This window comes from Zonotrichia albicollis, chromosome 30 (genome assembly GCF_047830755.1).
Source record: "Zonotrichia albicollis isolate bZonAlb1 chromosome 30, bZonAlb1.hap1, whole genome shotgun sequence".
NCBI lineage: Eukaryota > Metazoa > Chordata > Aves > Passeriformes > Passerellidae > Zonotrichia > Zonotrichia albicollis.
Window position 1 is genome coordinate 5,284,013 of NC_133848.1, and position 17,042 is coordinate 5,301,054.

At 50.6% G+C, this 17,042-nt stretch overlaps 1 protein-coding gene across 1 annotated transcript; it reads right to left on the reverse strand.

The window, feature by feature from the left end:
- Positions 1 to 263: 263 nt before the first annotated feature.
- Positions 264 to 16,812, reverse strand: LIX1L (limb and CNS expressed 1 like). The gene is made up of 6 exons (XM_074529713.1): positions 16,477 to 16,812; positions 15,067 to 15,230; positions 8,984 to 9,124; positions 5,809 to 5,904; positions 4,402 to 4,479; positions 264 to 2,665 (listed from the first exon to the last, which is right to left on the reverse strand). Exons 1-6 carry the CDS (start codon positions 16,760 to 16,762, stop codon positions 2,423 to 2,425), a joined length of 1,008 nt encoding a protein of 335 aa, XP_074385814.1. The 5' UTR covers positions 16,763 to 16,812; the 3' UTR covers positions 264 to 2,422.
- Between the last annotated feature and the right edge of the window lie 230 nt (positions 16,813 to 17,042).

The window sequence follows — 17,042 nt, forward strand, 5'->3', positions numbered from 1 at the left end:
ATTTCAAACCCCAGGAATTTTGAATCCTTGGAATGTCGAACCCCGGGAATTTCAAACCCCACACCAACGCAGCTCAAAGCGGTTTTTGGACACAACCGGCCTCCCCAAAAAATGAGCAAGAGCACCAAAGTTAACCAAAATCGCTGGGTTTATTGTAGAAAATCCACAGAAGTGTTTATCCCATAATTCTGCTGCCTCAATAAGGAGCACGGCTTTCTCCGTACAGAGAAAATTTGAATTTTTAAAATTTTACGCCTTCCACGGAGATCCGGAGCCTCCAAATAGGCGCCTCGATCCCACAAGTAACGGAATATCCTGTTTTTTTCCCTTTTATTTTTATTTTTTTTTTAATTCCACAGCGATGGAACTCCCATAGTCCTCCTGGATTTGTTTATTTTGAGCATAAAGAAGTGGGAGGAGCTTCAGGGATTCCTATAGGTGCAGAATAAATTGCAGGATTAACTCCATGTTATTCCTAAATCAAAATTTTCCAATATTTCAGGAAAATTACACCCCACAACCCCCCCACCCCCCATCCCTTTTAAAATCCAATTTCCAGCGACACTGAACGTTATTAGTGTTTGTAAAAAGTATAAAAAATATATAAACCCCCAAAATAAACTCGTTAGGGTGTGGATATAAAAGTGGGGGACCTACAGATAATGGAATTATTCCAATTTTATCCTAAAACAATGATTATTGCTGGAATATCCTGTGGTCAGGCAGAGGGAAGGAGGAGGGTGGGAACAGTGGAATCTGCAGGGTTTAAGGGGATGAGAAATGGGAAAAGCTCTAGGCTGGGGTGGAAAAGGAATTCTGGCTTGGAATGCAGTTTGTACTCCCAGTTTGCTGGGGAAAAGGGGAGTAAAATGGAAATTTCCATGGATAAATCGACATTTTCTTGGGTGAACTCGGAGCTGTTTGAACAATTCCATGCCATAAAAGGGGGTTTAAAGCTAAATATAGTCTAAATTCCGTATGGATACAAAGGATAAGGAATGATTAGTGCAAATCCCTCCCTCATCCACGAACTCTCCAAGACTTTTCCAACCTTCCAACGCTGACGTTTGGCTCCAGACAGGGCAATTCCATGGGGACAACTGCAGATCCTGGAATGCTGCAGGCTGATCCCAGACTTAACTCCAAAATTAAATCTGGATATTGCACGCCTTGGCACCCACTCATTTAATTAAGGAGCTCATTAAGGAGCTCTAATTGATCCCTTTCTGCTGCAGGAGAAAGGGGATCCAATGGGTTTTTCCAGGGGAAACACTGGATTCCATGGAATCCCAACTGCTCCAGCAAGGATGGAGTGAGGAGAGGACAAAACCTGGGATCTGAACCCCGAAAATAAGGGACAGGAAAAAATCTGTAGGAATTATGAGGGAATAAAACGTTCCCTAGGGAATAAGGAGTTCTCAAGGGAGGAATGAGGAGGCTGAGAAGCAGCTCTAAAAACCAGGATGAAATTGCTAAAATCCATTCAGGAGCTTTTTCCCTAAATTTCCTCTAAATGTGCAAACGGGCTGGGATTTGGGGAAAGGGTTTAGGAGATCACCCAGGGTGGGATTTGGGGGTTCAGCAACCAGAGGAGTGTAAAAAGTTCCCTGGAGGATAAGAAGCTCTGAAGGGAGGAATGAGGGAATGAAGAGAATGAGAAGTAGGTCTAAAAACCAGGAAAAAACTTGCTAAAACCCATTCAGATTTCTCCCTAAATTTCCTCTAAGTGTGCAAACGGGCTGGGATTTGGGGAAAGGGTTTGGGATCACCAGGAAGGATCTCGGGGTGGGATTTTGGGGTTCAGCAACCAGAGGAGTGTAAAAAGTTCCCTGGGGAATAAGAAGCTCTGAAAGGAGGAATGAGGGAATGAAGAGAATGAGAAGTAGGTCTAAAAACCAGCATGAAATTGCTAAAATCCATTCAGGAGCTTTTTCCCTAAATTTCCTCTAAGTGTGCAAACGGGCCGGGATTTGGGGAAAGGGTTTAAGGGGATCAACCAAGGGTGGAATTTTGGGGTTCAGCAACCAGAGGAGTGTAAAAAGCTCTGAAGGGAGGAATGAGGGAATGAAGAGAATGAGGAGAAGCTCTAAAAACTGGGATGAAATTGCTAAAATCCATTCAGATTTCTCCCTAAATTTCCTCTAAATGTGCAAACGGGCTGGGATTTGGGGAAAGGGTTTAGGGATCAACCAAGGGTGGGATTTCGGGGCTCAGCAACCAGAGGAGTGTAAAAAGTTCCCTGGGGAATAAGGAGCTCTGAAGGGAGGAATGAGGGAATGAAGAGAATGAGAAGTAGCTCTAAAAAATGGGATGAAATTGCTAAAATCCATTCAGATTTCTCCCTAAATTTCCTCTAAGTGTGCAAACGGGCTGGGATTTGGGGAAAGGGTTTTGGGGATCACCCAGGGTGGGATTTGGGGGCTCAGCAGCCAGAGGAGTGTGCTGAGCCCAGCTGGCCAGCTGCCAGCAGCAGGATGTCCTTCTTCTCCTTGTGGAACCGGAGCTCCTTCCCGGCCAGCCGGGCCTCGTCCAGCTCGCGCTCGGTGGCCGCCAGCTCCCGCGAGAGGGCGCCCGGAACGTTCTGCTCCCGGTTCACCCAGTCCAGCGCCATCTGGTTCCGGATGTCGTCGTCCAGAGCGCGGTGGGAGTAGTGAGCCAGGACTTCCTGGTGGGAATGGGAGGCAGAGAATTGTTAAAACTGGGAAAAATTTGTTAAAATTGGTGTTGGAGGTTTTGTCAGAAATGGCTTAGAAGGCAGCTGTGAGGAGCAAAATTCTCACGGCCTGTTTGTGGCTGAAGGGCACGAGAGAACACAAGCACACCACCACTCAAGGTGGTCAGTTTTATCCTCTGACTCCAATATTGATAGTTTTACAAAAGTGACAGTGGATTGGAAGGTGACAGTGACACCTCTGCAATGTCACTGGTCAAACCAACAGTCCATCAACTCTCTCCTCCTCCATAAAAACAATGAGTTATTTACAGAAAGTGTGTGAGAAAATTCACTACAAGAATGTCAACATCAGAAGGCTTGGAAAATCTTAAAAAACCAGGGTGACGTCTGTTTCTGTAAACAGCAGAAGTTCTCAGGTTGTTTTTAATTACAAGTAAATATCTTGTATGGGAAAGCAGAGGTGACAAACATGAGGGCCTTGAGAACCTTGCATACCAGGGTTCTCAGGCAGTTTTCTCATAACAGGTAGATATTCTATCTTTGGCTATTTTGGGAAAATAAAAGTAAGTTTTGAGAACACAAATCTTGGTATTGAAAACAAAAGGAGGGGTTGGTGTGTTATCTCTGACCTATAATAAGCTTGGGTTTTGCAATATGCATGAACTTAATTAACACGATAATAAAAAGTGATTGATTGAGTCAATAAAGGGAGTTGATGCTGACCAACAAAGGGGGGTCGTCTCCCTTCAATAAATTGGGAAAAAAACCATATGGGCATGCGGTAGAATTGTTAAAATTGGGGAGAAGCTTGAAGGGAATGATGCTTTGTGAAGGTTGAGGCAGGACAGAGGTTGGGCAGAGTTAATTAATAAAGCAGGGGTTCATTAAGAGGGTGTTCTCAATGGATGCACCTTGGGCAGTGACAGAGACGAGGCAGGGCTACACCCAGGATGAACCAAAATGGCCACAAAATGAACCTAAGATGGACCCAAAACAGACCAAAAATGGTCACAAAATGAACCCAAAATGGTCACAAAATGGACCCAAGATGAGCCCAAAATGGTCACAAAATGGACCCAAAATGGTCACAAAATGGACCCAAAATGGTCACAAAATGGACCCAAAATGGTCACAAAATGGGCCACAAAATGGACCCAAAATGAACCCAAAATGGGTCACAAAATGGACCCAAAATTAGCCCGAAATGGTCACAAAATGGACCCAAAATGGACCCAAAATGAACCCAAAATGAACCCAAAATGAACCCAAAATGGTCACAAAATGGACCCAAGATTAGCCCGAAATGGTCACAAAATGGAGAATGGACCCAAAATGGTCAGAAAATGGACCAAAATGGTCAAAAAGTGAACACAAAATGGACTCAAAGTGGTCACAAAATGAACCCAAGATGAGCCCAAAATGGTCACAAAATGAACCCAAGATGAGCCCAAAATGGTCATAAAATTGACCCAAAATGGTCACAAAATGGACCCAAAATGGTCACAGGGTCTCTCACTTTTATAAATTTTGGTTCATGTGCATATTGGAGTTAATTGTCCAATTACAGCTCCAGCCCATGAAATCCCATTTTCCTTTTTTCTCTCTTCGGCCCACATTGTTTTATGCTCCTGGGCCTGAGATTTGGATGGATTTGGATCATTTGTGCTTCCCAAGGCTCCAGGGGCAGCTCAGGGATGGGAAGGAGCAGCAGGATGGGTTGGACTCACCTGGCGCGAGCACTGACGCTCCCTCATGGCCTTCAGGCTCCCGTTCCAGTGCAGCAGCTGGAACACTGTCATCAGCTCCTGGCATGCCAAAAGAGAGGATTATTATATTAGATTTATTATTATTTTTTATATTTTTATATAATTTTTTATATAATTTTTATATATTATTATTTTTATTATTATATATTATAATATATTATTATATTTTAAAATACAAAACCACCAGATGTGCTGGGATTGCTCAGGGCTGGGTGATTTCCCACTTGTGTGTTTTGGAAAGTTGGTACCATAAAATATTCTTTAATGCATGAAAATAAATTCTCGTAAATGCTGGCGGTACACCAAGCAGCAAAATGATAGCATATAGTGATTTAGGCACCTCATTAGGGAATTCTACATTTAATTAAATGCAGTGACTGTCTAAAGTTGGGGGGTCACTGAGAGAATGTTCTCTGTGAATATTTGCTTTGCAAATACAGGTACATATATCTATATTTATAACATTTATCTATAATTAAATATATGTATTTGCATGAGAGCAGATACTCCATTCCCAGCTGTTCTCCTAATCTTGATCCACGTTCCAGAACCTTCCCTTGGCAGCTCAGACTTCCCATTATCCAGATGTTTTTCCCACATTCCATTGGGATCCAAGGTTGTGGTTTGGGGTCAGGACATCCCAATCCCACCACCAGCCTTTGGGGGAAATATCTCCCCAAATTGTGGGAGCTCTTGCTCCCCTTTCTTCAGGGATGAATCCCATTAGTTAACTGGATTACTGCAATTAGGATATTTGGAAATATCAGTGTGACAGTGAGTAAAACAATTCTAATGGAATAATTGGAATCACCCCAAATCTGATCAGAATCAGAGGGAAACCCTGAGTTAATTTCCCATGGAAAAAACTAAAAATACACCTGGGAGACTGTTGTAGAGAATTTTGCTCAGACATGGCTTGAAGAAAAAAAAGGCCATGAAAACATACAGCTGATTGAAAAGCAAAAACAGCTGTAACATTCCTGTAAACAGCAAAGTTCTCAGGATTGTTTTTTAATAACAAGTAAATTCCTTGTCCTTGGATAGTACGGGAAAGCAAAGTGACAAACATGGAGGTCGTCCATAACAGGGTGAGAAAAACAAATCTTGGGGTCAATAACAAACCACAGGTACTGAAAACAAAAGGAAGGGGTTGGTGTATAATCTGTGACGACGAGCTTGGGTTTTGCAATCTGTATAAACTTAATTACCACGCTTATAAAATGCGCATGTTGGATCAATAAATTGGAATTCGACGCTGATCAAAGGATGGGTTGTCTCCCTTTGCTTCCTCAGGAGACCAACCCAGACATCCCTTAAGCAAACCAGGAGTGGGACTGGCTGGAAGAGGACACAAAGCAGACACAGCACCTGGAACTCCAGCATGGATTTGCCCTTGTTGGACTCCAGCATGAAGCGGAAGGCCCCGATCCCGGTGTTGGGGTTGTCGGCCTCCTCCCGGTTGCCCTGCAGAGAAATCCCAGCTGTGGAGCTGCCACTGCCATTCCTGGAATTCCCACTGCTGGAATTCCCACTCCCGGGATTCCCACTCCTGCAATTCCTACTGCTGGAATTCCCACTCCCGGAATTCCCACCCCTGGAATTCCCACTCCTGCCATTCCCACCCCTGCAATTCCCACTCCTGCCATTCCCACTCCCGGAATTCCCACTCCTGCCATTCCCACTCCCGGAATTCCCACTCCTGCCATTCCCATCCCTGCAATTCCCACTCCCGGAATTCCCACCCCTGGAATTCCCGCTCCTGCCATTCCCACTCCCGGGATTCCCACTCCTGGAATTCCCATTCCTGGAATTCCTACTCCTGCAAATCCCACTCCCGGAATTCCCACTCCTGCCATTCTCACTCCCGCAATTCCCACTGCTGGAATTCCCACTCCTGGAACTCCCACCCCTGACATTCCCACTCCCAGAATTCCCACCCCTGCCATTCCCACTCCTGCCATTCCCATTCCCGGAATTCCCACTCCTGCAAATCCCACTCCTGCCATTCCCACTCCTGCCATTCCCACTCCCAGAATTCCCACTCCTGCCATTCCCACTCCTGCCATTCCCTCCCCTGGAATTCCCACTCCTGGAATTCCCACCCCTGCCATTCCCACTCCTGCCATTCCCACCCCTGCCATTCCCACTCCCGCAAATCCCACTCCTGCCATTCCCATTCCTGGAATTCCCACTCCCGGAATTCCCACTCCTGCCATTCCCACTCCTGCCATTCCCACTCCTGCCATTCCCACCCCTGCCATTCCCATTCCTGGAATTCCCACTCATGCAATTCCCACCCCTGGAATTCCCACTCCTGCCATTCCCACTCCTGCCATTCTCACTCCCGCAATTCCCACCCCTGGAATTCCCACTCCTGCCATTCCCACCCCTGCCATTCTCACTCCCGCAATTCCCACTCCCGGAATTCCCACCCCTGCCATTCCCACTCCTGCAAATCCCACTCCTGCCATTCCCACCCCTGCCATTCCCACCCCTGGAACTCCCACTCCTGGAATTCCCACCCCTGCCATTCCCACTCCCGCCATTCCCACTCCTGCCATTCCCACTCCCGGAATTCCCACCCCTGCAATTCCCACCCCTGCAATTCCCACCCCTGCAATTCCCACCCCTGCAATTCCCACTCCCGGAATTCCCACCCCTGGAATTCCCACTGCCGGAATTCCCACTCCTGCAATTCCCACTCCTGCCATTCCCACTCCCGGAATTCCCACCCCTGCAATTCCCACCCCTGCAATTCCCACCCCTGCAATTCCCACTCCTGCAAATCCCACCCCTGCAATTCCCACTCCTGCCATTCCCACTCCTGCAATTCCCATTCTTGGAATTCCCACTCCCGGAATTCCCACCCCTGCAATTCCCACTCCTGCAAATCCCACTCCTGCCATTCCCACTCCCGGAATTCCCACTCCTGCCATTCCCACTCCCGCCATTCCCACCCCTGCAATTCCCACTCCTGCAATTCCCACCCCTGCCATTCCCACCCCTGCCATTCCCACCCCTGCCATTCCCACCCCTGCAATTCCCACTCCTGCAATTCCCACCCCTGCCATTCCCACTCCTGCCATTCCCACCCCTGGAATTCCCACTCCCAGAATTCCCACTCCTGCCATTCCCACCCCTGCAATTCCCACTCCTGCCATTCCCACTCCCGGAATTCCCACCCCTGCAATTCCCACTCCTGCAATTCCCACTCCCAGAATTCCCACTCCCGCAATTCCCACTCCCGCAATTCCCACTCCTGCCATTCCCACCCCTGCCATTCCCATTCCCGGAATTCCCACTCCTGCCATTCCCACTCCTGCCATTCCCACTCCTGGAATTCCCACCCCTGCCATTCCCACCCCTGCAATTCCCACCCCTGCAATTCCCACCCCTGCCATTCCCACTCCCAGAATTCCCACTCCCGCAATTCCCACTCCTGCAATTCCCACTCCTGCAATTCCCACCCCTGCAATTCCCACTCCTGCAATTCCCACTCCTGCCATTCCCACTCCTGCCATTCCCATTCCTGGAATTCCCACTCCCGGAATTCCCACTCCTGCAATTCCCACTCCCACAAATCCCACTCCTGCCATTCCCACTCCCAGAACTCCCACTCCTGCAATTCCCACTCCTGGAATTCCCACTCCTGCCATTCCCACTCCCGGAATTCCCACTCCTGCCATTCCCACTCCTGCCATTCCCACCCCTGCCATTCCCACTCCTGCCATTCCCACCCCTGCCATTCCCATTCCCGGAATTCCCACTCCCGAAATTCCCACCCCTGGAATTCCCACTCCCGGAATTCCCACTCCCGGAATTCCCACCCCTGGAATTCCCACTCCTGCCATTCCCACTCCCGCAATTCCCACCCCTGCAATTCCCACTCCTGCCATTCCCACTCCTGCCATTCCCAGTGGGATCCAGGAGAGCCCGATGGCAGCACAGGCCGAGCTGTCACACGATGGGTGTGACACGTTTAGAAATGAGAAATAATTCGCTTCTGATTGTGATGGTGTGAATTCTAACATCTGTATTGCCTCACCCTACACACGAGACTGAAAATGGAACTAGAAATAAGTTTAGAAATAAACTTATTGAACTAATAAATAAACTTATTTCTAAACTTATAGTTTAGAAATTAGAAATAAGTTTAGAAATGAGAAATAAGCTTAGAAATGAGAAATAATTAGATTCAGATTGCGATGGAATGAATTATAACATCTGTATTGCCTCACCCTACACACGAGACTGAAAATGGAACTAGAAATAGGTTTAGGGATTAGAAATAAGTTTAGGGATTAGAAATAAGTTTAGAAATTGGAAATAAGTTTAGAAATTAGAAATAAGTTTAGAAATGAGAAATAATTAGCTTCAGATTGCGATGGAGTGAATTATAACATTTGTCTCCATTGCCTCACCCCACACACGAGACTGAAAACGGAATAAATTCTTTTAAACCGCCTCTAAACGACCCCACCTCAGGGTCACAAAATGGCCCGATCTGACCCCAAAAAAGCCCAACCAAGCCCTCCCTGCTCACGTTGAAGGACGCCAGGGCCTCCGAGACGCTCTTCTCGATGAAGTCGTCGGTGATGCGGCGCGAGGGGTGCTCGTTGAACACGGAGTTCATCAGCGCGATCTTGGCGGCGCTGCGGCGCGCCTCGGCCTTGGTGGGACAGAACTGGGGACACGCGGCCACGCTGGGACACCCCGGGCTGGGACACGCAGCCCCGAGTGGGAACTGCACCCCCAGAATGGGAACTGCACCCCCGGAATGGGAACTGCACCCCCAGAGTGGGAACTGCACCCCCAGAACGGGAATGGCACCCCCAGAGTGGGAACTGCACCCCCAGAATGGGAATGGCACTCTCAGAATGGGAAAGGCACTCTCAGAATGGGAATGGCACCCCCAGCATCAGAACTGCACCCCCAGAATGGGAATGGCACCCCCAGAATGGGAACTGCACCCACAGAATGGGAACTGCACCCCCAGAATCAGAACTGCACCCCCACAATGGGAACTGCACCCCCAGATTGGGAACTGAACCCCCAAAATTGGAACTGCACCCACAGAATGGGAACTGCACCCACAGAATGGGAACTGAACCCCCAGAATGGGAACTGCACCCCCAGAATGGGAATGGCACCCCCAGAGTGGGAACTGCGCCCACAGAATGGGAACTGCACCCCCAGAATGGGAACTGCACCCACAGAATGGGAACTGCACCCACAGACGGGGAACGGCATCCCCAGAATGGGAATGGCAGCCCTGGAATGGGAACTGCACCCCCAAAATGGGAACTGTACCCCCAGAATGGGAACTGCACCCCCGAGTGGGAACTGCACCCCCAGAATGGGAACGGCACCCCCAGAATGGGAACGGCACCCTCAGAGTGGGAACTGCACCCCCAAAATTGGAACTGCACCCTAAGAATGGGAACTGCACTCCCAGAGTGGGAACTGCACCCCCAGAATGGGAACTGCACCCCCAGAATCGGAACTGCACCCCCAGAATGGGAACTGCACCCCCAGAATGGGAACGGCACCCTCAGAGTGGGAACTGCACCCCCAGAGTGAGAACTGCACCCCCAGAATGGGAACTGCACCCCCAGAATTGGAACTGTACCCTCAGAATGGGAACTGCACCCCCAGAATCAGAACTGCACCCCCAGAGTGGGAACGGCACCCCCAGAGTGGGAATGGCACCCCCAGAGTGGGAACTGAACCCCCAGAATGGGAACGGCACCCCCAGAATCAGAACTGCACCCCCAGAGTGGGAATGGCACCTTCAGAATGGGAACTGCACCCCCGGAATGGGAACTGCACCCCCAGAATGGGAACTGCACCCCCGAGTGGGAACTGCACCCCCAGAATGGGAACTGCACCCCCAAAATGGGAACTGCACCCCCAGAATGGGAATGGCATCCCCAGAGTGAGAACTGCACCCCCAGAGTGGGAACTGAACCCCCAGAGTGGGAACTGCACCCTCAGAATGAGAATGGCACCCTCAGAATGGGAACTGCACCCCCCGAGTGGGAACTGCACCCTCAGAATGGGAACTGCACCCCCAGAATCGGAACTGCACCCCCAGAATCGGAACTGCACCCCCAGAATGGGAACTGCACCCCCAGAATCGGAACTGCACCCCCAGAATGGGAACTGCACCCCCAGAATGGGAACGGCACCCTCAGAGTGGGAACTGCACCCCCAGAGTGAGAACTGCACCCCCAGAGTGGGAACTGCACCCCCAGAATTGGAACTGCACCCTCAGAATGGGAACTGCGCCCCCAGAGTTGGAACTGCGCCCTCAGAATCAGAACTGCACCCCCGAGTGGGAACTGCACCCCCAGAGTGGGAACTGCACCCACAGAGTGGGAATGGCACCCTCAGAATGGGAATGGCACCCCCAGAGTGGGAACTGCACCCCCAGAATGGGAATGGTACCCTCAGAATCAGAACTGCACCTCCAGAATGGGAATGGCACCTCCAGAATGGGAACTGCGCCCACAGAATTGGAACTGCACCCCCCGAGTGGGAACTGCACCCCCAGAATGGGAACTGCACCCTCAGAATGGGAACTGCGCCCCCAGAATCAGAACTGCACCCCCGGAATGGGAATGGCACCCCCAGAATGGGAACTGCACCCCCAGAGTGGGAACTGCACCCCCAGAGTGGGAACTGCATAACCAGAATCGGAACTGCACCCTCAGAATCGGAACGGCACCCCCAGAGTGGGAACGGCACCCCCGAGTGGGAACTGCACCCCCAGAATGGGAACTGCACCCCCAGATTGGGAACTGCGCCCCCAGAGTGGGAACTGCGCCCCCAGAATCAGAACTGCACCCCCAGAATGGGAATTGCACCCCCAGAGTGGGAACTGCACCCCCAGAATGGGAACTGCACCCTCAGAATGGGAACTGCACCCCCAGAGTGAGAACTGCACCCCCAGAGTGGGAACTGCACCCCCAGAGTGAGAACTGCACCCCCGGAATGGGAACTGCACCCCTGGAATGGGAACTGCACCCACAGAATGGGAACTGCGCCCCCAGAGTGGGAATGGCACCCCCAGATTGGGAACTGCACCCCCAAAATTGGAACTGCACCCTAAGAATGGGAATGGCACCCCCAGAATGGGAACTGCACCCCCAGAGTGGGAATGGCACCTTCAGAGTGGGAACTGCACCCCCAAAATCAGAACTGCACCCCCAGAATCAGAACTGTCAGTTAATTAATTGATTTAATTTAATTTAATCCTGGGAAGGAGAAGGAATCAAATCCTCGGAAGGAAAATGATCAAATCCTGGGAAGGATCAAATCCTGGGAAGGAGAAGGAAGATCAGATCCAGCCAATCCAACAATTTTCCCTGATATCCCCTCTCCTACCTCATCTGTAAGTGACCAGAACAGGCAATAAAGGCCACCAAAAACCCCAAAATCCACAGCGAAATCTTCCTAGACTGGGACCTGATGAGGATTTACAGACCAGGAGCAATTTGCAATTAAATCTCCTTGCAACTGAAGAGGTTTAGAGGCAGATGCAGAGAGAAGAACACCCAGCAGGGAGAAGATATTTGAGAAATGATCCTGGTGGGCTCCAGGAGAGGCATTCCCCAGAAATTTCCTTGCAACTAAAATGGTTTAGAGGCAGATGCAGGGAGAAAATATTTGGATATTTGGAAAACGATCCTGGTGGGATCCTGGAGGGGCATTCCCCAGGAATTTCCTTACAACTAAAGGGGTTGCACAATCCAAATCTTCCCAGATTGGGACCTGATGGGGATTTACAGATCAGGAACAATTTGCAATTAAACCAAGAGGTTTAGAGGCAGATGCAGGGAGAAGAACACCCAGCAGGGAGGAGATATTTGGATATTTGGAAAATGACCCTTGTGGGGTCTGGGAGAGGCATTCCCCAGGAATTTCCTTACAACTAAAATGGTTTAGAGGCAGATGCAGGGAGAAAATATTTGGATATTTGGAAAACGATCCTGGTGGGATCCTGGAGGAGCATTCCCCAGGAATTTCCTTTGCAACTAAAGGGGTTGCACAATCCAAATCTTCCCAGATTGGGACCTGATGAGGATTTACAGATCAGGAGCAATTTGCAATTAAACCAAGAGGTTTAGAGGCAGATGCAGGGAGGAGGATGCCCAGCAGGGAGGAGATATTTGGAAAACAATCCTGATGTGGTCCTGGAGGGCATTCCTCGGGAATTTCCTTACAAATAAAGAGGTTTAGATCCAGATACAGGGAGAAGATATTTGGGAAACGATCCTGGTGGGGTCCTGGAGGGCATTCCCCGAGAATTTCCTTACAACTAACAGGGTTTAGAGGCAGATGCAGGGAGGAGAACACCCAGCAGGGAGGAGATATTTGGAAAACAATCCTGATGTGGTCCTGGAGAGGCATTCCTCGGGAATTTCCTTACAAATAAAGAGGTTTAGATCCAGATACAGGGAGAAGATATTTGGGAAACAATCCTGATGTGGTCCTGGAGGGCATTCCCTGGGAATTTCCTTTAAACTAACTAGGTTTAGATCCAGATACAGGGAGAAGATATTTGGGAAAGGATCCTGGTGGGATTCCTGGAGGGCATTCCCCGAGAATTTCCTTACAACTAACGAGGTTTAGATGCAGATGCAGGGAGGAGAACACATAACAGGGAGGAGATATTTGGGAAATTGTGGTGGGGTCCTGGAGGGCATTCCTTGGGAATTTCCTTACAACTAAAGAGGTTTTGATCCAGATACAGGGAGAAGATATTTGGGAAACGATCCTGGTGGGATCCTGGAGGGCATTCCCCGAGAATTTCCTTACAACTAAAGGGGTTGCACAATCCAAATCTTCCCAGATTGGGACCTGATGAGGATTTACAGACCAGGAACAATTTGCAATTAAACCAAGAGGTTTAGATCCAGATACAGGGAGAAGATATTTGGGAAAGGATCCTGGTGGGATCCTGGAGGGCATTCCCCGAGAATTTCCTTACAACTAACGAGGTTTAGAGGCAGATGGAGGGAGGAGAACACATAACAGGGAGGAGATATTTGGGAAACGATCCTGGTGGGATCCTGGAGGGGCATTGCCCGGGAATTCCCTTACAAATAAAGAGGTTTAGATCCAGACACAGGGAGGAGATATTTGGGAAAGGATCCTGATGTGGTCCTGGAGGGCATTCCCCGAGAATTTCCTTGCAACTAAAGAGGTTTAGAGGCAGATGCAGGGAGGAGAATGCCCAGCAGGGAGGAAATATTTGGAAAACGATCCTGGTGGGATCCTGGAGAGGCATTCCCCGGGAATTCCCTTACAAATAAAGAGCTTTAGATCCAGATACAGGGAGGAGATATTTGGAAAACGATCCTGGTGGGATCCTGGAGGGCATTCCGCGAGAATTTCCTTGCAACTAAAGAGGTTTAGAGGCAGATGCAGGGAGAAGATATTTGGGAAAGGATCCTGGTGGGGTCCTGGAGAGGCATTCCTCGGGAATTTCCTTACAACTAACAGGGTTTAGAGGCAGATGCAGGGAGGAGAATGCACAACAGGGAGGAGATATTTGGGAAATTGCGGTGGGGTCCTGGAGGGGCATTTCCCAGGAATTTCCTTACAACTAACGAGGTTTAGATCCAGATACAGGGAGAAGATATTTGGGAAACGATCCTGCTGGGGTCCTGGAGGGCATTCCCTGGGAATTTCCTTTAAACTAACTAGGTTTAGATCCAGATACAGGGAGAAGATATTTGGGAAATGATCCTGGTGGGGTCCTGGAGGGCATTTCCCGAGAATTCCCTTACAGCTAACAGGGTTTAGAGGCAGATGCAGGGAGGAGAACACTCAACAGGGAGGAGATATTTGGGAAACGATCCTGGTGGGATCCTGGAGGGGCATTCCCCGAGAATTTCCTTACAGCTAACAGGGTTTAGAGGCAGATGCAGGGAGGAGAACACTCAACAGGGAGGAGATATTTGGAAAACAATCCTGGTGGGATCCTGGAGGGCATTCCTCGGGAATTCCCTTACAAATAAAGAGGTTTAGATCCAGATACAGGGAGAAGATATTTGGGAAATGATCCTGGTGGGATCCTGGAGAGGCATTCCTCGAGAATTTCCTTACAACTAACAGGGTTTAGAGGCAGATGCAGGGAGAAGAATGCACAACAGGGAGGAGATATTTGGGAAATGATCCTGATGTGGTCCTGGAGGGGCATTCCCTGAGAATTTCCTTACAGCTAACGAGGTTTAGATGCAGATGCAGGGAGGAGAACACTCAACAGGGAGAAGATATTTGGGAAACGATCCTAATGGGATCCTGGAGGGCATTCCCCGAGAATTTCCTTACAGCTAACAGGGTTTAGATCCAGATACAGGGAGGAGATATTTGGAAAACGATCCTGGTGGGGTCCTGGAGGGCATTCCCTGGGAATTTCCTTTAAACTAACTAGGTTTAGATCCAGATACAGGGAGAAGATATTTGGGAAACAATCCTGATGTGGCCCTGGAGGGCATTCCCCGAGAATTTCCTTACAGCTAACAGGGTTTAGAGGCAGATGCAGGGAGGAGAACACTCAACAGGGAGGAGATATTTGGGAAACGATCCTGGAGGGGCATTCCCGGGTGGGGACGGTACCTGGAAGCTGCCGAAGCAGCTGCCCCCGGGCAGGGTGACATAGCACACGTAGGGCGGGCTGGCGGCCGGCACCATCTCGTAGAGAACCAGCGCTCCGTTGCGCAGCTCGGCCCCGCGGGATTGCTTCATCTGCCAGAACTCCTGCAGCGCCTCCACCACGTTCACTGCCCCGGGGAACCGCGGGGAGAGGGGATGGGGCATGGAGAGAGGGAATTGGGGTGTGGGAATGAGGAATTGGGGTATGGGAATGAGGAATTGGGGTATGGGAATGAGGAAAAGGGGCATGGAGGGAGGGAAAAGGGGCATGGGAGTGAGGAATTGGGGCATGGGGAGAGGGAATTGGGGTATGGGAATGAGGAATTGGGGTGTGGGAATGAGGAATTGGGGTGTGGGAATAAGGAAAAGGGGCATGGAGGGAGGGAAAAGGGACATGGGAGTGAGGAATTGGGGTATGGGAATGAGGAATTGGGGTGTGGAGAGAGGGAATTGGGGTATGGAGAGGAGGAATTGAGGTATGGGAATGAGGAATAGGGGCATGGAGAGAGGGAAAAGGGACATGGGAATGAGGAATTGGGGCATGGAGAGAGGGAAAAGGGACATGGAGAGAGGGAAAAGGGACATGGGAATGAGGAATTGGGGTGTGGGAATGAGGAATTGGGGTATGGGAATGAGGAATTGGGGTATGGGAATGAGGAAAAGGGGCATGGAAAGAGGGAAAAGGGACGTGGGAATGAGGAATTGGGGTATGGAGAGAGGGAATTGGGGCATGGAGAGAGGGAAAAGGGACATGGGAATGAGGAATTGGGGTATGGGAATGAGGAAAAGGGGCATGGAGGGAGGGAAAAGGCAGTGAGGAAGGAAGGAAGGAAGGAAGGAAGGAAGGAAGGAAGGAAGGAAGGAAGGAAGGAAGGAAGGAAGGAAGGAAGGAAGGAAGGAAGGAAGGAAGGGAATGGGGCATGGAAAGAAGGAAAATGGAATGGGGAAGGACGGACGGATGGATGGATGGAAGGAAATTGGGCACGGAAAGATGGAATTGGGCATGGAAAGGAGGAAAAGGGGCACGGAAAGGAGAAAAAGGGGGTGAGGAAGGAAGGAAGTGAATGGGGCACGAAAAGAAGGAATTGGGGCAGGGGAATAAGGAAAAGGGGATGAGGAAGGAAGGAAGGAAGGAAGGAAGGAAGGAAGGAAGGAAAAGGGGCACGGAAAGAAGGAATAGGGGGTGAGGAAGGAAGGAAGGGAATGGGGCACGGAAAGAAGGAAAATGGACACGAAAATAAGGAAAAGGGGGTGAAGAAGGAAATAAGGAAAAGGAACACGGAAATAAAGAAAAGTGAAAAATGGAATAAGGGACAATCGCCCCCCGCCCAGCCCGCTCTATCGGCACCCCCTGCTCCCCCCGGCCCCGCTCACCGCGGCCGTAGCCCTGCGTGTGCTTGGCGAAGCTCCGCACCACGGCCTCCACCGCCTCCCGCAGCACCGCGGGCGGCCCGGGCACGGCCCCGGCTCCGGGCCCGGGGGGCGCGGGGGGGCCCTGCAGGCCCAGCGGGGGCGGCGGCGGCGGCAGCCCCAGCCCCGGGCCCAGCCCCGACCCCGCTGCCGGTCCGAGCCCCGCAGGAGCCCCGGTGAGGCCGGGCCGAGCCCCGCGGGGCCCGGTGCCCACCCCGGGCTGCAGCCGCTGAGCCCGCACCGCCTCCATAGCCGCGCTCCCTCCTCAGCGCCGCGCTGTCAATCAGCGCCGCTCCGCCCTCAGCAGGCCAATAGGAGCGCAGAAACAAGGAGGGGGAGGCGGGGAAAGCATCAAATGGCCAATCACAACGCGGTGCGCGGCTGAAGGGGCGGGGTCAGGGCGCGGCGCACTCACCCATTAACACAAATAGCGGTGTGTGGTCGTGGGGCGGTAACGGGGCGGGGATTTGGTGTCCATTGACCAATCGAATTGTATTATTTGTTTGATTGACAGAGGAATAAACAAATCA